This window comes from Corticium candelabrum, chromosome 4, assembly GCF_963422355.1.
Source record: "Corticium candelabrum chromosome 4, ooCorCand1.1, whole genome shotgun sequence".
Lineage (NCBI taxonomy): Eukaryota > Metazoa > Porifera > Homoscleromorpha > Homosclerophorida > Plakinidae > Corticium > Corticium candelabrum.
The window spans coordinates 6,353,406-6,379,171 of NC_085088.1; the positions used below are offsets into that span (position 1 = coordinate 6,353,406).

Consider the following 25,766-nt stretch of genomic DNA (forward strand, 5'->3'; position numbering starts at 1 on the left):
GTCATTCCAGTGTTGTTCTTATGTAGACATCTCAGTCGTGCATGCTTCGTGCTTGTTTCTGATGGTGTCACAATTTGAAGTCGTGATTGATACTAAGTTACTATACAGATATAATCAATCAGTCACTAATAGTTTCAGCTTGTAATTGTACATGCATGAATTGTATTGAGTATTTGTGTGCTGCAGTAGTGTGTAACTGGACACACATGCGTGCGCGCAAGCGCACACATGCACAAATTCCACAATAGACTAGTAGTGTTGTCTAGGAGGAAATTGCACGGACACCCATAGTCAACAACGGACAACTGAAAGATCAGTACGTGGTTGCCCAGGGACAACTACAAGTTTTGTCAATTTGTCGGACACTGTCCCCCAGGTAGGGGCATTGTCTCTTGAGGCAGGGAGAGCTATCTCCGCAACTGACCTTACAAATGACGTGGAGGGCTTAACATTTTCCATTTTTGTCCACTTGTGTGTGCATGTGTGTGTGTGTGTGTGTGTGTGTGTGTGTGTGTGTGTGTGTGTGTGTGTGCGCGCACGCATGCGTGCGTGCGTGCATGTGCATGCGTGCGTGCAAGTGCGTGTGTAAAGACGAAGGGAAGAGGAAGACAATGAAAGAAGAGAAGAGAAAAGGAAATAAAGAGAGGAGATAAGGAAGAGAAGATCACAGAATCATATACCTCTGGTTGAAAAGGTGGTCTAAACTGCTTGTGCAGCTCGATGATAACCCTCAAGCAGACAAGAACATTTTCTTCATTTTCAACCTGAAGACAGTCACACCCCATAGCATCACATACCAAATAATGAATCACACTACATCGTTACCTCAAGCAGGTAGAACATCAAATTCAAAATACTCTAATAACAGCAGAGTCAGAATATGCATGCACACAGCAAGTTCTTCCCATTTACCTTCACATGAGGCCGCAATGCATCATTTGCTGGAATACGATGAACAATCTCCAACAATGACTTTCTAAATTGCTGTCAAAAAGAATTCCAATTGTTTGTTAATTACTCAAAATTGGCTTCAAGTGTACAAACAAAAACAACTACCTAAAATATTATGCAGAATCACTGCCAATTTCTAATCTAAAAGATTTCTATTTCCATCAACCCACCCAACCCCTTCCATGCTAATTTAATTTATGCAAAAGTAAAAAGCCATCTCACAAGTTTATATTGGTAAGTTATTATAAAAGTGTTCAATGTGAGAGTGAGATGTTAGCTCCTTCTACAACTACAACTCCTCTCTCTGACATCTAAAGGATACTAGTACTTTCCCTATCCATCTACTGTGTTGTCTCTTGCAGAAATTGCTATCACATTGTATACATGACAATATCACATCTGGCCTTAATAAATAATAGTAAATTGGCAGTTTTGCAGAAAAAATTCTTGAAGATTGTGGTTTTCTCAGAAAACCCACAAAGAAACATGTTAAGGCCAGACTTAAAGTCTCATCATAAACACAGGCCAACTGTTGTGGTTAACCGACAAATACCCTAGTGTAAACAGTCAGTAGAACTGATTCTTACAATTAGTCATATCCAATCCAAAAGCAATCAAAAGCCAACTACCCTTGTCCCAAACTCTTTCAAATCAAAACTGACATTGTTTCCAGACAGCCCTCGTCAAATCTACTTGTATGCATATATATATATATATATATATATATATATATATATATATATATATGTATGTATGTATGTATGTATGTATTTATAAATAATTCTATCTCCTAGGACACGTTTCCACTAGTGCCTAAACCGGTTTACCAAGTGGTTTAAGCTAAACTGGTTTAAGAATTGACCTGTTTCCACCTGCACTAAACTGGTTATATGTTAAACGTAAACCGCTTTCTTAAACCTACTTCAAAGTAGGTTTAGCAAAGTGGTTTAGGTTTAACTGTCACGTGACAGTAGCGCGCTTGTTTTGATGGCTTCTGACAACACTGTTTTGATGATATTGACTATTTTGTCGGGATAGGATTGCCCTAGAAGATGTAAGGGTCATTAGCTAGGGGAAAGAAATCAGCAGCTACGGAGAGAGAGAGAGAGAGAGAGAGAGAGAGAGAGAGAGAGAGAGAGAGAGAGAGAGAGAGAGAGAGAGAGAGAGAGAGAGAGAGAGAGAGAAGACGGTGTCCTTGGTCATCCTCATGCAAATTCCTACTAGCAGATGCTGAATCAGTAACAACCAACAGTTGCCCTGACTCGGTGACAGACCAGCCCAATACTTCAAATTATAAGGCATTCCTAGACGGTTTGTTAGCACATCCCGGATGTGTAAGTTCCTAGTGGAAACAGTCGCTTTCTTGAACTGGTTTAGTTTTAAACACATTTAAGCTAAACTAGTTTAAGGTGCAACTAGTGGAAACACGGCCCTACAGTATTATATTAGAAACAAGCTCATTTACAGACAAATTTCAGTAATAATCAATTAATACAAGCACAATGGCATGTTAAAATGCTTTTGTGTAACAGATGTTTCATGCTCTACTAAACGTGACCTCTTGTTACATCTCCATAATTCTTCACTCGTATAGTCTATACCAAGCAGCAGGTTTGGGACAGAATAGTATACATAAATGATAACTTAATTGCCACACAAACCCTACTCACATGTACGATTGTCAGTCACAAACAGCTGTGAAGAAAACAGTTCTCTAAAAATACTGTAAAACAGCTACAAGATCACTAGAATAACCACTCCAGTGATAATAGAGTGACATACATACATATGTAATAATTCCAATCTTCCCTTTTCATTAATGAACTACCATATTTCTAGATTAGCTTCGTTTATTTTCATTTAATTACATGCCACATCAAAGGATCCTCTTCAACACTAGCTACCCATGCTCTTGCAAAGTCAAAGCCAACTTGTAACTATGGTTTGCACAGCAGTTGTACTAAACACGGATCTTTCGATGAAAGTTCCATTCCTAAAAGCACTACTGTAAATCTGCAAGTCAGTTAAATCTGGCTAGCATCTTTCTGAAATGTATTCTTATGCAATGGAATAGTCTGTTTAGTTCTCCTAGCTGACACTAAACACAACTAAACATATGTCTTCTCTAACTGCTCGCCTTGATGTAGTCACAGTCATACGCTTGACAAAAATGCAAGTGCCTCCTTGAAGAAACTATTGGGGCTTAATACATAATAGAGTGAAGTAGCGTGGTCAAGGAAAGACACAAAAATTCATGAACACATGCTACTATATTGCAACTGAGACAAAGAACAGCAACAGCACGCCCAAGAACATTCCAGAAAGATAGTTCTTCACTTGCTCAAACATCTACTTAAAACTATAACACACAATCATTAAATGCACTAACAACATAAATCACCAAAGGTGTATATCTTCATCAGAAACGTGCATAAACAACATGTTATGTCACTTGCACCATTGTACTAATAACTGTAGTCTTACAATACATAGATCAATATACAAAATACAAGATCAATGTAGATTGCTAATCAATTCATAAAGTACAGTACAACTACAACTCATTCGAACAGTAAGTACATTATAGGCAAATTTCATTGGCGACAAAACAGCAAACTCTCAAGTTTGAACAATAAAGCTAAACAAGCAGTAGCAAGTTTTCCCCAGCCATTCATAAACATAATTGGTCTACAACTTTGATCAGCAATGATATTGAGCTCCAAAAAATTAATGCTGGAATGTTTACCCTCCTAAAATTTCAACCTGCCTCTAACCACCAGTCTCCAAATGTTATCAAAAGAGTAATGAAACCAGAAAACAAGCATAGCAAACAAACAGTAACAAAAATGTTGTTTGTTTAGGTCTAGTAAGGGCACGTCCCCACTCTCTCCAAATCTAAACTAGTTTAATGTAAAACATGCTTCAAAAAAAGCCTCTTCATCTATGTTTGGTAGTCTGGGGAACTTTAAACTCTCGACTTTAAACTTGTTGACTTGGTCTTATAGAGAACTCATAGATGGCAGCATCTGTGAGTGTGTTGAAATGCAGCACTACAATTGTAGAACAAAGAGAGCACAGCAAAAGTGAAATGGCTCAGGATCCACTTTACTCTGGCATGCCTTACCATAGCTCAAGACACTCAAACCTGTTTACTTAAACTAATCTACCTCTCAACCAGGTTTAGTTAGCAAAAGCTGTTTAGATTTAGGGTCAAACAAGTTTTAGGCTAATGGAGATATACCCAAATTGTTTTCCTGCTTAAAGGTGCCTGCTCACAATTCACCGAGCATGTGCAGACACACCCACGCAAACTTGAAAAAGTGCCACGATTTCAAGTTGTGTCCTAACGAAACAGTGCAAGCAAACATCTTAGGGTTCACCATGTTCTATGACATACAGTATTATTCCTAGTACAAAGAGAAATGTGAATCGCGTTCTTGTCCGCCATGGCAGTTTCGCTCCTCGTACTCGACATTCCGAGAAAGCTAACGACAAGTCTATTAGGTTCTTTATCCACACATTTAAAATTTAACATCTTGAAATAGCTTGCTGTTGAATGACCAAGCGCTTTCTCAATCGTTTTCTTGTTGCACGTGACCCAAAAATGGGTGGAAACCAGACCATTAACGTGCACTATTGTGATGGCATCCAAAACTCAGAGAGTGAAAGTAGCTATAAAGAGGTGCCGGACGCCGCCAACAATGCAAACTGCGCATCTATCGTGAATGATACCTACTGGTCTCAAAGTTCTGAGCCCATTTTCGGATCACGGGCAACAAGGAAAAGCTCAAAATATCACTATGTTGTTCAACAGCAAGCTATCTCACACTGGTAAATGGTAAAGGTGTGGATAAAGGCACTATTTCAAGTTTGCGTGGTTGCATCTGCATGTGCGCGGGCACCTTGAAAGGGGAACTTCAATGGAATACAATCTGATCTCAAAATGTAGGCTTTATTGTGAAACTTCATGCTGTGCTACTTTCAGGCAAACAGTTGCTTTGGTAGCAAAGAAAACACGTGTTATGTACAGAGCATGCACCAGGCTGACATATCATTGGTGCTAAGCTCCGCCTACACCAAATAAATTGCCTCAGTAGCTCAGTTACCTTGCCAGTAAACTACACGAAAACTAAACAGGAACAATAACTATAGAGGCATCTTGTGTTTTAAGGCCTAAGGAGAGCTCTCTGCAACAAAAGTAGGATGCTAGAGGCCGTTTTCTCCCAGTAGACTTGACCCTCTCCTCTCAGAAGATGAGGTTAGCGCAATAAAACTCAACGTAATTAGCGTCAGCCTTTGCGCTTTATTGATCTATGAGGAGAAATATGCAAAATGTTCAAGTATTTCTAGGAAGCGTACATGTTCTCTTCAAGAAACCTACGTAGGCAGACACGCCCTTCTTGTTGTTCTCTAGTCCTACGTCCATGTCAAATTTAGGTAGCAGTCCGGTGTGCTAAGCTTTGGCGATCACCATGGTTTCTACATGCCTCATGAGCCGCGATAGAGGATTCAGCACCCAGGAATGACGAAGGGGCGGTATATTGCCATGGTCACAAGTCTACACACTGTGCAGGATGTAAACAACTTACGCACTACAGTAATAGCTACACAGTCTACATCATTGCGCTTGGGTAAAAGTCTAAGGCTCAATCAAAGCCATTCTGCACCTGTAACACTTCGCCCAGCCGCTGTTTAAAAGGGGCGTGTCGCTTATTTAGATCTCTCCAAGAGAACTTCATATTTGAACTCTCTGAATGTTTCTCTTCGTAGATTGATAGAACGAAGGCTAACGCTAATAACAGTTGAGTTTTATTGCACTAGCCTCATCTTCTGTGAGAGGAGCGGGTCAAGTCTGCTGGGAGAATACGGCATCTAGCATCCTACTTTGTTGCAGAGAGCTCTTCTAAGGCTTTAAGATACAAGATCCCTCTATAGCTACCCTTCCCGTTTAGTTTTTGTAGCGGCCTGGCACATGCTCCATACCTAACTCGCATTTTCTCCACTACCAAAGCAACTGTTTGCCTGAAAGTAGAGCAGCACAAAGTTTCACAATAAAGCCTACATTTTGAGATCAGGTATTTTCGTTGGAGTTCCCTTTTAAGCTTCTAAACATGTTTAGCCGATAGTGGAGACACCCCACAGTGAGAGCTACTAAAATTAAAAGTGAAAGAAACAATCCAACAGTTTGTTTCTTGTTATTTTGGTCAAAATGCCATGGGTCTAGACATGTTAGGAGCACAAATGATGTGCAGTCTAACCTGAGAGTGACTCTCAGCCACAAACTGCGGGTCTCCTACAAAGACAACAAACATTTACAGCAGAAGGCAAAACTACAAAACCACAACATGAATACCGTTTCTCAACACTGCTATAAAGCGTGAAACAGCAATCTCCAGAAAAGCAGAATATTGTGATGATGTTACAATGCTCTAGAAGTATAAAGACAACAATAAATAAGGTTAATGAATTTTAACTAAAAACAGAGATAACAACTTGTAATCATATCATCACTTGTCAATGTTTTGGTAACCCATCAGTTAGACTAATATCAGCTGATATTAATAACACATTTACTCTGCTGCATATGTTTCTTGGTTCCATACGTTATGGTACTTTAAGCTAGGTTTACAATATGACGCTCGCGACAACACTGGTGAAGACGCTAGCAACAACGCTCAGGCAGGCGTCATACTGTAAACACTCGCACATCGCGTCACAAGCGTCGTCAGCATCAGCAGCGTCGCCGATGCTAGAGTTGATTCAAGTTCAACTCTAGCGTCCAAACTGAAAGTGCTCTAGCACTACCGGAAGAACATGCCTTTTGTCAACAAATCAGAGACTAGATCCAGGAGTGAAATAACCGGAAGTAAACTATGGAAGAGAAGCCTACAGAATGTATGTAAGTATAGGTACGGCTGCTTGTGGCAGATCAAGTCACGGTAGCTTGTAGATGCGAGGTGCAAGAAAAACGCTTGGAAAAATGTATCAAAAAACCGAGCTCCTGCAGCAGGCTGCAAAAAAATGTGGCAGTGTCTCCATGACAACTTGGTGCGAGAGGAAATGAAAAGCAAATCACAGACTTTTGTATTCGTGGTATACGATTACGATGAGCATGCGCGCAGTGGCTCGTTGCCGACACTCATGTAAATGGCACGTCAGCGTCAGCATTTTGACACCTACTCAGCGTCTTTGCCAGCATTCTCGCAAGCATCATCAGCGTCATATTGTAAACCAGGCTTTAACCACAACAAATACAACAAATATAGTCTCTGCACAAACATTGTGTTGTCTGTCTTCTAATGAAGTTTTCCATTAACAATTATCGTTAGCCATCATGCATCTGATTAGCACATGCCCTAGTTGACTGGGAAAAGCTACATGCCTTAAGTCAGGTCTAATAAATAATTACTATGATCAACTACTGATAGCTGATCTGATTACTAATGCAACCCAGTTTAGGTAATTAATTGGACTGAGATGGCAACTGAAGTTTGTAGAAGTGTGTCAGTTATGACTCTTTCCATGCAGGCTACTACACATTTGTTAGAATTAGTTTTTCACAGTTTCAACATCTGGAAAACACTTCCTTGAGACTTTAGAAAGATCATCCTCTCAAAATGTAATAATCGCACATCTGGCTACATAATTTCAATTCCTTGTAAACCTTAGCTCAACTTGCTGACTTGCAAACAGGCATTCTGTCCACCTGATTTTTGGACCACAACCAACTCCTCACATTCTTGAACCATTGTTCACTTTAAATACTGTATTTCTCCAAATGAATGTCGCAACTTTGGCCGAGATCAGTACAGCAACCGAGGAGCGCATCAATGCACAAAAATTGCAACTCGCCTTTATATACATAAATGCTCTCTAGCAAGTGCAATATTTAAACGTGGGCAATGGTTAATCCAAGAAATATGGCACCAGGTGTATGACCCCAAAAAATTGTTTCTGGACATGCATCAGGATATGTTGTTGTATGTTTTAGAATAACAGACTGCATAGCTATACAGTCAAGCAAGCTTATCATAAGTATCCCTATGCTTATAAAAAGATTCATAAGATTCTTGCCAAATTTTACTGTACAACTTACAGTGCGTCAACCAACGTAGTTTCTACTGTTGCATGTTCATATACAAAGATGTAGGATTTGTGGTGGCCAGAAGCTATAGCCCTCCCCCCCCCCCCTCAATAACTTTTCTGTCTCACTGCATTACTCCCAAATGCAATATTAAATGTATGTTCCACAAGCTTGTAATGTTAACAGTTTGAGCTCTCAAACATCTAAAACTTCCTGATCCTGCGACTATCATATAGCATACAGCAAGATAAAGAGTCTTCGAATTCACTGCACACCATTCAGTGTATGTACATGCAAGTAACGAACAATTTCATCCTAGAATACGTCACTAATTTAATTTTAACTAATGCTAGAAACATTCTAGGTAGCAAAGTTTCTTCCAATTTCAACGATGAGCCCTAGCTTGCCATGCATGAAATACTCGATCTTTCAGGGGCTGCGGAACCAGAGGCAGTAGGGGTGTCTGCCCCTGCAATATTAGGATTGGGAGCATTGCCCCTCCAATACTGGATGCTATGTAATTACATCGGGTTTGAGACAGACATTGCTAAGGACTTTGTTTCGGCAAATGATGATTGAAGAAAATACGTTGTAAGTTTGTTGCTTGCAAGTACGAATAATATTGGATAGTGTTGCAGTTGTCTTGCTTGATACATTGCCGCGATCGTTTATGTGCATGCTGCTCTGGCTATACCTCTGTCGCAGATTAAGCTAACTAGTCTAATCAATGACAAACCAACTATATTCAGCTAAAATCAAAATGGCGGCAATTCCAGGAGCATCCACCGCCCGTCTTTCAAAGCAAAATCTAAGACTCCTAGATATAATAAATCAGCATCTACCGCATGCCAAACACACAATTTTCGCTAAACATTTCTTAGAGCGGCATTTGACAACACAGAACTATACAAAACACGAGAAAATCGAGCGCGCCTTGCTGAGCATGGGCAAACACGTGTACCTCAAAGTTTTCGCTCAACTCTTGAACTGCCTTTAGTCTTCCTTCGTCACCTACAAAGCAGACGAGTCTTCATGAGGCTTCGGACAATCAATCGCAATCAGCAGGACATCTTACTTTGCGTCACGTCAGTGATGATAGCTAGGTAGTTGCGGAACTTGGGGGAGACAACACTGGCTTCGCCAGCACGTCTAGTGGCCATAGCGATCAGCTACCAACGTTTCTTTCAGCAGGCTGTCCTGTTGATACGCTAGAATGTTGGAGAGTAACAACTAGAGGGTCACGTGCAGTAAATATCAATTAGCTAGGCTACTTAACTACAAGCAGGCTGTACAAGTGCACAATCTATAGTGCGTAAAATACGTGTACAGTGTACATCTGTTACACGTGTGTACAGACTCAGTAGCCTCGCCCCAGACGCGGAGTTGATTGCAGTCCCACTATAGCTCTTTGTGCACTGTTTTATTTCTACCTTTCAGTTGCTTCCACACAGTTTGTCTGTATTGTCTGTTGCTCTTCTTTGCTATGCTGTGATATTGTACTGTGATTGTAATGCTTCACTACTACCTCTGTCGGCCAATGCCAGCATTGATTTATTTGTTTTATATAAAAACAACAAAATACAGCAACTGAGCATGTAATACATAAAAAAATGACATAAGTTGTAATAAAAAGTAAACGTGAATTACCCATCAATATGTTGTACAAACAACGTTAAACCATTTCAAAAAGTATCTCTGCATCTGTCGTTTTCTTGTAACAGCCAACAAGTGCCTACACTTTCGTTGAATTTGGGTTTGAGAATGCCAGGCATTAAACACCTGAGAAGAAATTTAATACAAACCACAGAGATAACATTAATACTGTGGCTATTGCCAACAGTGCCATGTGTGATATGTGTACATGTACATGTACAGTACCTCTTGTAAGCTTTGAACTGTATCAGCACAGGTTACTTTCTGCAATACATTCGATACTGTTAATTGGAAGCGCCACTGACGCCACATACCAAACTGTAACCGGAATTTTGTCTATAATTATGAAAACTAAATCAGTTGAAATGCAAATATTCATCACTTCTGATGCGCACCAATTTTGTTGCTTTTACTGCCTGACAGGTATGATTCCTCCATGTGTACCAACCCATCTTCAACAAAATTTTGACGTTTGATTTGCTGTGTCGTTTCATCAACAAATGGGTCCTCCACTGCTTCAGCATCCGGTAACTAAAGTGTTTTTACGTGAGAAAGGACAACTAATTTCTACAAAACTAGCATACCACAATTTGGCAAAATGATGCATGTCCGCTGCTGCACCATATGACTGTACAAACCAACACAAACTACAAACAGAAACGAAGGCAAGCAGCATATAATAAAGACCTCCTGTTGTAGATGCAAATTCTGGAAGTGAGCTCTCCAAATATTGAAGCACCTCTTTTGCAAATCAGTTTGATGTTTCAAACATTGTGATAGGTAGGCTCTTTTAGTGACAGCTTCAGCTTTAGACAAATTACGCCATGCACGAAATGTCTGTACTAAAATTTGCTGGTAGTGATGACTCCATGCCCTTCTGTCTTTGTCTTGAATAGCCAGCAATGCATCAAGCCAAACTTGAAATGATCGTTTTAACTGAACAACATTATAAGTAATCATCTAAGCGTTCTTATATTTGAAATGAAGTCAATCCTACCACTGCTGTATCATTGTATTGACAAGCAATCGGTCTGTTAGATCCTCCACATGTTACAGATAACTGTGTGCCACGTTGCCACATACAAAGCACCTGTAACACATACATATTTGTAAATGACTGCATGTTTTTCCAGTAATATATAGTTACCAATTTCTTTAAATTTTGACGATAAAACTGATCAGCTTTGTCTGTCAGAAGATGACTCTTCCACACACTAAAGGTTTGGTACATTGAACTGACATTTCTCCACAAGAGAAACTTGTTTAGTAGCCGAAATCGTAACAAAAAAGCTTCACTTTGTAATTTCCATACGGTGAACACGTGGCGAAGCTAAACATGCAACAACTTGACATACTGCAAGTCCACACAAAACACACGGTCACCACAAAATTCTTGTTCAAGATACTAAGTATACAAAACAATTGCAATCTTACTAATAAAATAAATAATAAATGGAATCTATACCTATTAGCACAAATATCTGGATTAATTAAGTAAGCATGCAACCCATCATGTTGAGAACAGTCCAACAGTGAAATCAACTAGTCTCGCGTAGCCAGCCCCTCCCCTTTTCTATTTTTGGTTGGTGGGGACAAAAAATAGAAATGGGTAAATGGGATAAATTGTATTAGTCCCCATCTTTCTCATATCTTGTTCATCTGCAAGGGAATGCAAATACGAACCCAGAAAAAATAGCAAATAATAAGTGACCAGCTGATATATTGGTCGCCAAGGGACTGGCTATGAGAGACTAGAAATCAACTGACAATGTCACACAACTAAATGCACTAAAACACAGCTCACCTGCTTGCATGATTGTCTAGCTTCATGAATATTTAGCCTTTGCTGCAGAGCAACAACTCTGACAGTAGCTTCTTTCCAGCGACTAAATAACCTTCAAGACCATCAAATGAGAATTCCAGCAACACTCGGTACATAATCAGCAGACACTTACCTTAGCAAACTCTGTGCTCTAAAGGATGTTGCACAATGCTTCATACGATATTCCTGAACCAAACGAGTAAATGCAACAAAAGTAGCAGACCTGTTCACTACTTTCTGACATTGACCAAACCTCTTACGTAGCATCACACTACCTACACATACATAACTTGAACAACTGTTTTCTACACATATCACTTAACACCATACTAATGGCCCATGTGTGCCATGCCTGAAATATAGTGCGTGTCGTCACTCTACACCTGAGCTATTGACAAAACAATAAAGATATCATCAATTACTAAAAAATCAGACAGAACTACAATCCTACCTGTTCCTTCCAGAGTTGGAAGTACGTTACAAGCACAAAGTCCCTTTGCATTCGCAATGCAACAATATTCTTAGATTGCTTCTGGTGAAACAAGTGCATATAGACAATCCATTGATTGAAGAACTTACGCAACAGTTGAGTGGACTAGGCAACCGAACTGTACAGCAGATCAACAACAACACGAAAACATCTGCTACTTACATGGTGATTGTAAGCTGTGTGACATGACATGCTTCTTCTCTGCCATTTGAGAAAATACTCATGTAGATGATGTTTAAGCACTTTTGACTGAAAGGTTAGAGCCTTCTGACGTTGGTGAACATTATGGGCAGACAGTTGAAACCAAGCATCAAAAGCAACAGCTACTGCATGTCCCAAGGTTAACCGTCCAATGACTTTAAGGGCCGTATCTCTTTTACTAACAGACTTGCTCATAAAAGGTTCCGTCATCTCTTCTTCAGTGACTGTTGTGTCACCAAAGTCTGTACTTCTGTTATAACGCTGAGATGTCTCTAAGATATGAGACAACCTGCCTGCACAATCAGTCTGTGAAAGGATACCACTACCAACGCCATCCATAACATTTGAAACATCGTCTATCGTGAAGGCAACAGCTGAGTCGTCATGGCACGATGAAAAAACTGGTAAGTTGTTAGTGACGTTCATGGATTTGATAGGAGAGGAACAAACAGACACTGATAACTCAAATAACCTAACAGCCAGATCCAATTCACGTTTGGTGAGCTGATGCCATGCAATGAAGATCTTTTGCAGCAGTTTTTTATTTCGAGCATGAATAGCATTCCTAATCAACATCCACTGCTTATAGTCATAGTTTCATAATTCCCACAAATCATACCTGCAACACTCAGATGTTTTCATTCCTCGACACCAAACTCTGTAAGTGTGACAAAGAACATGCCGTGAATGCATCTGAAGAGCCAATCTGCCCATCTGATTTGATTTCATTGTACACAACTGAGTCTGATTTTGCCACAGTTTCAAATGTGTTAACATTAGAATCTGTGATCTTGCCTATCACAGCAACTTTCACTAGAACAATTTCTGCAAAATAAATACACGAATGACACACTTCGCTTGCCTGTTGGTCTGAAACAACATGATGTCTGATCAACCACTTTGTTCTCCATCGAACAAAGCATGACTGAACAACACGCTGACTAACAGATTGCCGAAAAGTAATGCATATGCTCCTTTTCAAAAACACACCTTAGAGAAAATGTACAACTGTATAGTCTGTCCAATGCTAAAGTAATCAACTAACATTTCCAAGTCGATAATGCTGTCCGTAATATTCTCATTGCAGAAAAGTTGTTCACTTCCATACTGCACAGCTGCTCATGCAATCTTAGTCTGAAATAAAACATAGCCATAAGCTATAATCACAAAACACTTGACCATACTCATATAACCTCCAGCAGTCAAAATTTCTTCTAGATTGTTTGCGTTCATAATCAAACTGGTGTTTTGCTATAATTTTCCTTTTTCTTACATACTCTTTCCACACAACAAAACAACTGGGCAACATACATAAGCACATTACCCCATCTATATGTACCAAGGCAACAGCAGCATCACAACACACTTTCCTAGTTGACGTTTTGACTGCTGATCTTTTAAAGCAGCTGCACGTATTTTTCTTGACATCAGCAACTGCCATGTTTTAAAGATTTTCAAAACCTGGTAAGTAGTCAGCCTCTCATTCAGTTCTCTTCCTGTTTTGGCAAGTTCAAGGCAATGATTCATCCTTGTTCTCCACTTACCAAAACATGCTGATAGTGCAAAACAGTACTTCATAACAAGTAAAACTACCAATAACTACAATAAACCTTTTACAATTTGACCCTCCTTTTCTTTCACATATATTGCAAGCAGCTCGGCCAAACACCTACTGTAGACAAGTTCTCTCCATCGATGATAAGCCTTCCTGTTGAAAGCAAATAAAATAGTCAGCATAGTGTGCACACGCACACACACACACACACACACACACACACACACACGTGCACACACACACACACACACACACACACACACACACACACACACACACACACACACACACACGAGCACAACTAATGGTAATAGTTACACAAGCTCAGTATCACTGTATGTTACCAATAACAAGAATGTTAGAAAGCAACATATTAAAATTTCTACTTCATCTTTCCTATGCATCGCTTCCCTTCAACGTGCAACCACAGCAGGATGTTATTGTATGTACAACAGTTTACGTTTCTTTCTACTGACAATGGAACAACTCATCAGGCTGTTGCAAATTGTCAGAGTTGGCATAAATTTACATACTCAAATATTTATCTCCACACAATAATTATGTCATAGATCTTGCCAGATTTCCTTCGCATTTGTCCAGACACTACTGGTGACACTATCTTCGTCATAACTTTGATTGCTACTACAAACTAGAAAAACAGTACAGGAAAATTGTTTTAAATGAGTTATTTAGGATTGCTTAAAATTACTTATTTTGATTTGACTACATGAGAAAAACAGTAAAGAGAAAGTTGTGAGTGTACACAAGAATTTTGTGAGTAGAGAATATCTATCTCAAAAAAGTTCACCATGTCCTAGCAACCAGTACATTTTGCCAGCAAAAGTTTGTGTAAACAACTACTATCAAGTGAGGAATTAGTACTTCCTCAGTTGATACCAACTTTCCTAAAACTGAACAGGAATTGCTTCAATAAGCAATGACAATGACTTTAAGTTTAGCAACCATTAGTATATAACCAGCTGTTTTTTGGCAAAAACATAGCTAGCGTTGCACTGAGGTTTAGCAACTTCAGATACACCTCATTTTCAAATATACCAATGCATTCAAAAGCTGAAAAACTTGACTTAATCTAATTAAATATAAGGCCAGTTCATGAATTGATGTAAAAAACTTTAATTCATGAAGGTTTTTACATTACAAAAGTGATAAGCAGACACCTACCAGTAAAACACCCACACCTCCTATAATGGGATGAATGTCTGAGGGTGTTGGAAAGCCCTAGCATTTGACACTCGGACAAATACGAGATTGTTAGAAGTACATGTAAAAGATAAAAGCACACATAAATCCTTTTCAAGACTGCTCAAATACAAATGCATAATAAAATGATGACATAATATCTAATCAACCTGATTCCTATATAAACCAATTTAATGCAGTAATACTAGTACTTCAAATTTAATAACACACTCAAAGATTTCTGAAGAAGACTTTTTAATACATTGAATGTTTATGTTGTCTCAGTCTTATCATCCTTATCTGTTATCAACTTTGAGAGTGATTCAATGTCTGGAAACTATGTTGCATCTGACTAGCATAATAATGTAGTTCACATAAACCTAACCCTAGTAATTCATAACCTATAAGAAGTTGTACACACAAATGCTATAAATATAGCTTACATTGTGCAGTCAATCGACCAAGCTGAATGTCTCTGATTAATTAACAACTTTTCCCTGTGTTGAAGATGCCACGTAGAAAGACAAATCTGCTGGATGTTGACATCTCTCCATAGCAAATGCAAACGTAACTTCAGTCTAAAATACAAAGTGTTCTATCTTATACAACAAAACAACCCATATCAACAAAATTTAGCAAGACTTTTAGGCCAGAATCACAACTACACCAATTAACTTAAATAGAAAACAATCTTCACCTTAAATCAATCTTTGTTTGAATGTAGACAAGCCAGAGCCGGAATGATTTCCTCATCATGGAATGATTCAATTTCTTCATAGCAACAAAATGTTTCAACCTAATATCATCTGTCTCAGATTTCCAGTTGGTAAATGAATGCCTCATAAGAAACTAGAATGTGAATGCCCTTGAATCATAACTAACATCCCTATTTGAAATCAACTCGTAATATATACTTTATCACATAACTCATGAAGTTTGTGACTCTTTTCAGCCACAAATTGAGCTGCTGTTTGCCAACCAAGAAAAACACTTCTGCATTATACAATAGAAGCTGTAACATTAGAAAATCAAAACTGAACAAAGCTGACTGCTACACCTCATGAGAGTTACTCGATTAAACCGAACTGCGACTCTGACTTGCTTAATATCTCTCAGCCTAAATAGAATACACACACGATCACCAAAAATCAAGAACTGAGAGACAATCTGTCTGCAACCGTCTCCAGTATTTCTGCAAAATAGTTGAATCTCTAAATTGTGCACTCCGAGTGTCTCTGTGCTGGCGACGAACTCTATCAGATCACATGACCATCAAAAGAATTAGACTGACCTTCATACCCCTTCTTACCGTGATAACAAACACCACCTGTGCCACCTACTAAACCCTTTGTACAATGTCGAGTGCCTACAGTAAGCCAGTCCTAATGATTATTTGTTGCCCAATGCTCAGCTACTCAACAGACAAAAATTTGCATACTACCTGCAGTGTGAAAAAGCCATCAATGATTCTTTAAGAGATTGCCTCATCAAAGAAAACATTGACTGCATCAGTCTACAGTTTGAAGCTGCTCTGTAAGTGTCCATAAGTACAAGACCAAGGCTTATTAATTGTTCAATGCAAATGCCCATGTTCACAATAGAAAGCTCACCTCATTTCTTGAATCATCAGTGTTGTCTTCATTCTTACTTGTAACGACTGCCTCCACATTCGTATTGATAAATTAAGATACACCACTCTATGTAAACATACTGTTACTTTAACCATAATGGTAACACAACATTTGCAACCTGCAGTGGGTATCAGCAACCTTCTCCATTCTTCTCGTCTGGTAGCTATCATGCCAAACAGTCCAGCAGTAACGGGAAGCCTGCATTTGCCATTTGGTAGTAACCGTTTGTTTTCTGAAAGCAACAAATGTATTGTTCTTAATTAACGCAAATAATAATAATCTAAATCATGCATTAAACATAAAACAGATGTCATATACTAAATGTCCTTACTGGTTCTATTTGATAAACAACAATGATCAAGGAAGGTTCTATCCATTAAGTTGCTAATATGCACAAGACATTGAAACAGGTTTCCATAAAACAGCTTATTTCCTGCACAAATGAGTTTTGATTTCTCAACCACATAACCATAGCAGCCATCTTAGACAAAAACCCAGTTGACATAGCCTAAAGGTACTATCACCATGCAGAATTTTGAAACACTACCCTACACAGCTATAAACCCAATTATACTCCTGAAAAATATGAGATGTCTCATGTAACAAATGTACTCTTTTCGTCATAACTATTGCAATAGCATAATAATAAGAAACACATTGCAGTGAAACCCAACCACTAAAAATGTCATAAAGTCAACTTGATTATTATACATCATTTCATCACTTATTTATCAGGCAATGACAATATCAGTTACAAGTATCAGACATCTCATTCATTATCACCTACAAAAAAACTGCACTAGCTATTCAGTATCAAGACTTTGCTTTAATACCACTGTAGTTATACACTACAGCCAGGCACAAATCTGTTAGTTAATGATGTCACACCATCCAAAAGTTATAGTTACTGTTAGTACCTGACGTAATAACATTTGAGCAAATCTATTACCCTAAGATGCTCCCCTAGCATCTCATATACCAAACAGGTTTGTGCCAATAACTTGGCAATAAGGCATCACAGGTCAACTACTGGTTTGCATCTGTTCTCACAAAAGTCTGCCCCAGCAGTATTTCCATTTTGACTAACTGAAACAATTCCTCATTCATTCCTAAAAACTGAATAAAATAAACAATAAAATGCTGCAGATTATTAGATGATGTGATTTTACAATATAATGTATCTGTAAAGAGACAGGACCCTCAGTCCTAAATCAACATCAAGACATACTTTCTATAGAGTCTACTAGCAGTAATCCATCGATCAAGATATCTTCTCATTGTCTGTAATCTCCTTGCTTCCAAACGATTGTACCACTAAATGTAAAATCAGTCACAGAACAGAACCATATGTTACATACTCAAAATCAACGAACCCTACTGAAGCAATGCCTTTGCTGCCATTCATCTTGATGCCGTCGTATGGCTTTCCTTTCATGCTGTTTGATTCTAAGATTCCAAGCCAATCCTTCTAGGCCTTTCCGAAGAAGATGTCGTGAGTACAACTTCTTGGCTGCATGTCGTCTTTTGCAACAAAACTCATGCCAAGACAACAGACACTGTTGCTGAATTTTGCCAGCACAAAATCGAGCAGCTCTGATAAACAAGAAACACATACTGTGTTTAAGCATAATTAACACACGGACAAAAAGACTTGAAGTGTTCTTTGTGATTTTGTAGTTTTCATTACCAACAGAATGACAACAGTACAGTCAAACTTGTAGCAGTACTTCAACAGAAGATAGTACAAATCAATTGCATAAATGGTATGAAGTTAGCATATACTTCAATAATATCGTGGTTTCTGTAATTTGTTTGATTCCGACTTTTCATACAACTAACTACTAAACAGTAAAGACACTCAACAAACTAACAAGCAAACACCCATGTTTCTAAAAATATCGTGTAATGTTAGGGTAAAGTCTGTATGAGAATTCAGAACACTGTGGCAACTACAACAGGTTGGTCATGACTTTAAAAGTTACTAAACTGCAATAGTGCAACAATTGCCTGTTGCTGATGCTGTGACTGTGACTGGTACCACCCTACCTTCTAAAGTTCTACACAATATCATCACTAACAAACAGTTATCATCACACTGCCCTTTCCTCACTGTGAACTAATTACACTACAAGTGTTGCACAGACCAAAAGCTCCATACAAAACCTCATAATATATAAATTTCCCATTGGCTTAATTAAATTAGAAAGCTTACACTAGAAGGTAAAGAAGGTGACCACCACACAAGAAATCATACCTGTATTGGAACTGTCTTAATTAAAATCAGAGATGTTTACGTTTCCTTGCCTATAGCAGATTCAATAATTAATGAAACTCGACAGTGCTTAGCAGAAGACCAGCCCTATAACAATAGACTCGTTCCACAGTGTGAAGGTAATCTTAGAAAGGACATCTATGTTATTGACTCACGTGGTGACACAGCATGAAAATCGTACGTCAGCATTAGCCTATCCCCTTGCAGCACCATAACAGCAAAATTTAAAGCTAGCGCATTACATAGGCATGGCTTAGGTAATGCCCTCGTCAAGTGCCTTAGAGGGTGACCGTTACCTTCTGCTCCGTTGATACTAACATGTATCTTACAGCTTGTTCTCACAGTGTTTCAAATTAAGCAGCAGACAAAGTAGTCAGGCAACGTACTTTCTCTGCATGTGCATTGCAGTTTACTAGTAATGTACCTTTAAAAAATATATTGCTTATTTAATTACCTAACACCAAGAACGGAAATGGCAGTTCTTGTGATGCAGACCAAAGTCAACTTCTTGAAAACTTGTGCAGCCACGACCATACAGGCTGTGTGGCATCCTACGGCCCTGCCTTGCATAATGTACAGTACATTCCCTAAGTACATATAACCATAGATACATCATTGTATAGCCACAGATTTGTTACCAGTTCACCGACGTTTTAAACCCAAGCCAGTAAGTTGCAATTGCACTTCCAACTAATTTCAATCTGATTATATGTCAATCCAATTACCGTATCAAGGACCTCGTACTTTGTACTGTGTATAGCTCATAATCTCTTACTATTGCCCAATTACCACAAACAATCTAATAGCAACCTTAATTAATTAATACACTAAGATCATACACTGAAGATGCAACTCAAGTAAGCTACTGCAAAGAAGCAAAAAAGCATGTTATGATAATAATGCAAAAATTAGAGCAATTGCAGTAAATCCTGTGTGGTACACATACAACGCACTTGCTGACCTACCTCAATGTCTTGAGTTCATATTCATCTTTTTCAACAACTATGGTCGATTCTAAAATAAATAGAAATCTGAATCAGCTAGAGCAAAATGCATCAAGCATGCATAGCCCTTGTCATTAGGGGTCGGTTATTATTAAGTGTCCAGGGGGCTGGCAAAATTTGCCGAGGTCCGTATAGTTTGATATGCCTACTAAAACTTCTGACCCCACTGTCTGTCGGTTAACTTTACATGACCCCCATATATGTGCATATACATGCAGTATATATAATCCTACAGGTATCTGTACAATAAAAAGTACTCTGTTTCAGAATTCAAGTGTGGCCTAGGTATGATTTCTAAAGTTGGCCATTTTCATTCAACCCGCTGACAAAACAAGTATAAATATAGCAAGAATTGCTGCTTTCCACAATGCAAGTGTGCAAAGCCCTTAGAAATAAAGATACTGTTCTTGCATACAATTCTATAGTATACAGATAGAAACCCTGAAAAATTATAACCTCCCAACAGAACATGAACCAAATGCTAAGCGATGCCTGCAAATCACTGAATTTCAAACTTATGATCCCAACAGCAAATTTGTCACACCACCCACACCACCACCACTACCACCACACACACACACACACACACACACACACACACACACACACACACACACACACACACACACACACACACACACACACACACCGAACACTTAATAATGACCGCAGCCCCTTACCATTGTTCAGCAACGATTGAGAATGTAGATAATCTCTCTCGACACCAAGATCAGTAGACAACAATTGACCAAAGTCAAAGCCACGATGTCCGGACACTCTTTCATCAACAGATTGATCAAAGTTGAAGCTCACCAAACCATGAACTGAATTATGTGTCGACAATGAGCTCTAACGATCAAGCCAGTACACAATTACAAAACAAACATTTGAGTGAACTACGATGCTTGTACAGTGTACTTCACGTTCATGAAGTTTAGACTTGGAATTGAAGTTTTGCCAAAAATTTTCAGAATCAGAAATTCGTGTGGCACTTCGTTCTTTTCGAATATGACTCTCTGGCGACAGTGATGGTGATGCAATAGCCTCCCTTTCGAATAATGAATGATCAAGAGAAAACCGTCCAGTCTGAAAGCAAACATACTGTACTTTCACACTCACACACACACGCAAATTTTTCAAACTTGTTGATTTTCGTTGTTTCCCGTGGCATGCACTCGATCGCTGTTGAGCTGCTCTAGTACAGCCAATGCATCGTAGCCTACGTAAACAGGAGAAGAGTCTTCTGCCAAGCTGTACATTGCGCTAAGATGTTAGTGTTATGGTCCCGGATAAGTTTAACAGAAGCACCCGGATAAACTGGCCGCACTTTCGTCATTCCCGGATGTTCGCCGCGTCTGTCCATAACTAGAGAACCTAGGAGCAGATAAAGAGAGAAGATCTAGCGTTCTGCACTCGGTTACCGAACAGAAAACGTCTTCTCTCATCATGCTCTTTTCAATGTGTAACCGCGTGCAGTACGCGTGAACTCACGGCGCGTGAAGCTTGCAACACACGTGACTCGAGAAACGTACAGCAGTGGGCACTGGCTGCTTGAAACTTGGAGCCACCATCAAAGAGAAGGAAGAAGAAGCAGCTATCTCTTTTGCAGTGCCTTGGGTAAGAAACCTAGACTGCAACAGTGTGGATCGAGTCCTCTGACTGTTGATTCTTCTCATCAGCTCATCTTTCGGCGATTCTAGTGATCTCTCTGAAATTGTACATTCTGTGTCCCCGTCTGAGACTGTAGTGAATTCTGCTGAAGGTACGTATGCCAATGCTAAATGTGGTCTTAATTAATTAATTAAATTTGGGTCTTAATATATAAATTGGGATAGTTGTCGTTAAAGAAGCTCTATGTTCAGTTTGATTAATTAAAGTATTATGTAAATATACATGTAGTTTGAGGCTAAATTTATTGTCCAATTGATATAAAACTTGCCTCAGTAAAATTTATGTTTATAGTTACGCCCCTGTTCTCTCCTAGTCTACTAGAGTAATCTTCTTTTCACAAAGTATGTTTGTCTCTAGAATGGTTTGTCTGATGTTGTTAGCGAACAGAAATTGCTAAAAGAAAGATTTGACTAGGTGACACCACCTGATCAATCTGATGTCTGACGTAGTGCACTGCTAGGTAGATGTAGAGAGACTTGCAAGATAATCATGTACTATGTGTACATCATGTGAGAATAATCTGCAACAACAACAGATTTGCTTGCAACGAACAGTAACGAAACTGGCTCTAGCAGCTAAACTTTTAGCTAGAGCGAGAATGATTCTAAGTGTACGCACACGGTACAGTACTCTAGATGGAGAGTCGTCATGTAGTGCCAAAAATAGAGTAATTAGGTGGGTGTGCGTATGCTAGCTTTTTGGCACTGACGGCAGTCCAGTCCCTACAGAGTAGATTAAGGGCCATTGTCAAAGCGAGAGCTGCGCTGGTCTTACTGCATCTTCTAGTTGCCATCTATTACAGGACACGACTCGGGCATGCTTTTTACATTTCCTATTACATTGATTCGCGTCGTCGTGAACGATGCTGTTGTTAATTGGGTTGGTCTTTGTGGTTTGGAAAGAGAGGTCCGGATGATACAGGGTTTGTTTGTCCCGAAGTCTATTTGAGAAACTGATCGTTCAGTATGTATTCGATGTAATTATCTATACAATGTCAACACCACTATGCATGCAGTAAGTTGTGGATTGTTTTAGCTAAACTCCATACTTACATGCTGCATGGTAAGATGAATACATAGTTCCAGTGGCTCAATGCACTGCAGGAGAACCGGTGTGAATTGCTAGACTTTAAAAATTTAATTTACTATATAGATAGTATTGACATTTATTAGCTTTAATAAAATGTATCGATATCTATATATATATATATATATATATATATATATATATATATATATATATATATATATCTTCATAACTCTAATGCTGTTATCACTTTAATTGCAGACTGTGATAGGCAAGATATTTCGGAAGGCGAGCATGATAATCTTGGCAGAATTGCAGAAGGTGACAGCCAAGAGTTCTTGCCAGAGACTGCATCAGAAAATGCTAAAGAAAACCACTGTAGACTATCGTTTGGCCAGCAAACTGTTTTCAAATCACCAGACGGTCAAGACAAGACGAAACAAACTAAAAGAATTTCGAAGACTTGGTCGAATCCCGAGAAGAAAAACTTGGCATCAGCTGAAAAGAAAATTGATAGTAAAGTATTTAATGAAATGCTTTTTATGCACGTTGCTACAAGTACATATATATATATATATATATATATATATATATATATATATATATATATATATATATATATATATATATATATATATATATATATATATATTGTTTCTGTGTGACAGCAACATTCTATGGCTTCTTCCATTACAACAGGCAAGAAATCGTTAAAGTTTGACCTTGTACGTTTGAATTAATGTTGCCATTGTAGCTATAGCATGCACTCTAGACAATGCTCGGAATCATTTGAGCAACGCTTCCGAAATTCTGTCAAGAATAGCAGTACTTGCAGCGGCTAGTTTACAACAGGCGGAGTTACTTGCAGCTGTCAGCCTTATTTCTCAGGCATCCTTGGTGATTTCTAAAAATGGGGATCTGTCTCACTTTGTGATTACGACGTCAGTCGCGGCACGACTGTCACCACAGGCAACAGCAAAGAAAATCCCACGCTAGAAAGTGTTTTCGATCATATAAAAACGTTTCAGACGACGGCAACCAATGAGTTTTAGAATTTGCAGGTACAAATTGAACCTAAATGCAGCTAAGAAGTTGATCTATATAACGATATCGATGTCATTGTTTTCAATGACTGTCATAGAAACAACGACTACGAAGTCACGAAAATGTGCATGTCGTCTTGACTGCGAACGTGTTGGAAGTCTGAACTGTTCATTCGGCAAACACAAACTTTGTTGTACAAAAGATCCTAGGCAGTGGCGTTTGAAGAGTCACAACAAAAGTGCGGCAGATCAATGGTAAGAAGGCTGCAAAAGTTACATGTAAATTTCCGGCAATTATTGCTGTCTTTACATGTAGAGCGAAAATCATCTCAACAAGCGAACAAAATGTACAAGTGTACAAGTACAAAAGAAGCCAATCGCTCAAAACAGCGTTGAAATAGACGTGCGTACTCCTATCGTTAGAGGTTGCCAAGTACTGTTATTCTAGTTTCTATGAACAGCACGATGTTTAAATATTTTGTATAGATAACAGACTGCGTCAATCGCATACTAGAAGTGACAGAGCAAATGTCGAAAATGATACGAAGCTTGACACAACTAGTGAGTACCATGCAAATTTTAGTAATGCCTTGCACCGCACTATACAAATTGTCATATAATGTGTGTTTAGTAAATCAATCGTTTCAGTTTTCTGATATGACGATGGAAGATGTCTGTTTCGAGTTGACGGTAGAATTCGTCAAATTTATGTCTGAATGGGATGTCCAGGAAGACGACGTAGTAGAAAATGTAATGACAGCTCTCCTAACAAGTGTCAACATGCATCAAGTTGAAAACAATGCAGATGGCAACTGTCTTTTTCAAGCGTGTTCTTCTCTTATATATGGTTCAGCACGCTACCATTCTCGAGTTAGAGCAGAGGCTGTACGTTTCATTCAAGAAAATTAACGCCTTTTTAAGGACGCTGTTCTTTCTGTGCAAGACAGCACCTACAACACTAAGGAAAGAAGCACCAAAATTAAATAGAAGATCAAGATGCGACAGCAAATGACACAATGATTGTTTGAAATACGGTACATCGAAAGAATGTCCACAATTGGTGAATGGGGAGATGCATTATGTATTGTGGCACTAGCAATGGTTCATAAGCTACAGTTGTCTTTGTTCGTTTCACCTGCATGCTACAGAGTAGAGTTTAATGCTGACGATGCTTCGACAAAACGTCATATTGCATTGGCAAAATTAAACAACAGACAGTTTCGAGCTGTTGTTCCAGACAATGTTTGTGACAGTCACTACAAGCTGCACTTCCCGGTACCATCCGTTGCACTGAATTCTGTGAATGAAGCCAGCGTTTCCAAACTAACACTCCACGAGTACTGTTCTCTGTCGGGAAAAAGGGTAATATGTCTAACTATATAATTCATTACTAATCGCCAAATTTATTAATAAATTAAAAGTTAGTTATATTGCTCTTTGCAACTCTTCATAAATACATTGTCAGCTGACCGTCTTCTTTGTTGCACTGACTTCGGGAAATGCTAACTACACGGATGTAAACGATAGTGCATTGCCTCTGTTCGAACTGCGGTTGTTGCACAGTCCAGACTCTCAAGTACCTTTGTCATTTACAGCTATAAAAGAAAATCCTGGTATGAATATTTATCTCTCTACGTTTTCGACATGCAACAGCAAGCTTTAATTGAGAAACTATACGTATACTAGGACAGGCAAAGTATACAGCCAACTCAATGTCTGTAACTACTTGTGCAAATTCTTTTGTAGCTGTTGTTCATGCAATAGCTAACGTATATCGGAAGGATACAAAAATCGACCACAAGAGCAATTTAACACTGTTAGTGATTATACAACTTCTGATTAGCTAAGACACCTCTATATGATTGCCATCATCAAGCATCGATACACAGCCTAGGGTAAGGCATATGATACAACTGCCGCATGAGTTACTAGCGGATAATATAGGATATCTTCTAGACTATCAAGATAGCAGAAGTGACTTATTTGTTGTTTCGCCAGCAATATAAGCACAATTCTTGTAGAGATGCAGTTCGCTAGCTTTCAACAATCTTGATATGATATCGACTATTTCAGGTTAGTGAGTATAGATCAAGGCATCTAGTGACGATAGTCATGCAACAATGGCAAAGATTGGAAAAGAGATACTAACGAAGGGCGACTTGC

At 38.8% G+C, this 25,766-nt stretch overlaps 3 protein-coding genes and 2 long non-coding RNA genes across 7 annotated transcripts in view; 2 read left to right on the forward strand and 3 right to left on the reverse strand.

Annotated features, from left to right (window-relative positions):
- The window catches only part of LOC134178614 (transformation/transcription domain-associated protein-like), a 37,245-nt gene extending 31,006 nt beyond the window's left edge, over positions 1–6,239 (reverse strand). The window contains 4 exon segments of the mRNA XM_062645492.1: positions 681–764; positions 826–858; positions 913–984; positions 6,210–6,239. Of these exon segments, the coding sequence (XP_062501476.1) occupies positions 681–764; positions 826–843 (102 nt within the window). The 5' untranslated portion in view covers positions 844–858; positions 913–984; positions 6,210–6,239.
- A 2,585-nt stretch (positions 6,240–8,824) lies between these two features.
- LOC134178615 (uncharacterized) lies at positions 8,825–9,239 on the reverse strand. Its single transcript, XR_009969651.1, has 3 exons — positions 9,111–9,239; positions 8,997–9,046; positions 8,825–8,938 (listed from the first exon to the last, which is right to left on the reverse strand). It is a non-coding gene; the product is annotated as an uncharacterized LOC134178615 (long non-coding RNA).
- Positions 9,240–9,557: 318 nt separating this feature from the next.
- Positions 9,558–21,125, reverse strand: LOC134178272 (uncharacterized). 2 transcript variants are annotated; one of them, XM_062645122.1, is made up of 33 exons: positions 21,006–21,125; positions 20,782–20,949; positions 20,544–20,712; positions 19,825–19,873; positions 17,961–18,180; positions 17,816–17,901; positions 16,706–16,819; positions 16,567–16,653; positions 16,398–16,487; positions 16,266–16,322; positions 16,135–16,209; positions 16,014–16,073; positions 15,871–15,949; positions 15,654–15,805; positions 15,400–15,534; positions 13,812–13,909; positions 13,568–13,754; positions 13,395–13,499; positions 13,247–13,335; positions 13,055–13,191; positions 12,821–12,996; positions 12,163–12,766; positions 11,962–12,105; positions 11,841–11,898; positions 11,644–11,785; positions 11,493–11,583; positions 10,836–11,018; positions 10,686–10,778; positions 10,376–10,624; positions 10,273–10,316; positions 10,084–10,219; positions 9,914–10,024; positions 9,558–9,814 (listed from the first exon to the last, which is right to left on the reverse strand). In XM_062645122.1, the coding sequence occupies exons 1-33, from the start codon at positions 21,120–21,122 to the stop codon at positions 9,686–9,688; spliced, it is 4,434 nt and encodes a 1,477-aa protein (XP_062501106.1). In that variant the 5' UTR covers positions 21,123–21,125; the 3' UTR covers positions 9,558–9,685. The 2 variants fall into 2 exon arrangements, with proteins under 2 accessions (XP_062501106.1, XP_062501107.1); XM_062645123.1 differs by lacking the exons at positions 9,558–9,814; positions 9,914–10,024; positions 10,084–10,219; ... (1 more) ...; positions 10,376–10,624; positions 10,686–10,778 and having other exon boundaries at positions 10,876–11,042.
- Positions 21,126–21,262: 137 nt separating this feature from the next.
- Positions 21,263–23,070, forward strand: LOC134179198 (uncharacterized). Its single transcript, XR_009969809.1, has 3 exons — positions 21,263–21,480; positions 21,543–21,625; positions 22,822–23,070. It is a non-coding gene; the product is annotated as an uncharacterized LOC134179198 (long non-coding RNA).
- Positions 23,071–23,325: 255 nt separating this feature from the next.
- LOC134178922 (uncharacterized) lies at positions 23,326–25,071 on the forward strand. 2 transcript variants are annotated; one of them, XM_062645837.1, is made up of 6 exons: positions 23,326–23,621; positions 23,702–23,858; positions 23,920–24,028; positions 24,090–24,164; positions 24,235–24,392; positions 24,457–25,071. In XM_062645837.1, exons 2-6 carry the CDS (start codon positions 23,856–23,858, stop codon positions 24,613–24,615), a joined length of 504 nt encoding a protein of 167 aa, XP_062501821.1. In that variant the 5' UTR covers positions 23,326–23,621; positions 23,702–23,855; the 3' UTR covers positions 24,616–25,071. The 2 variants fall into 2 exon arrangements, 1 of the variants encoding a protein (XP_062501821.1); XR_009969720.1 differs by having other exon boundaries at positions 23,920–24,036; positions 24,235–25,071.
- The last annotated feature ends 695 nt before the right edge of the window (positions 25,072–25,766 follow it).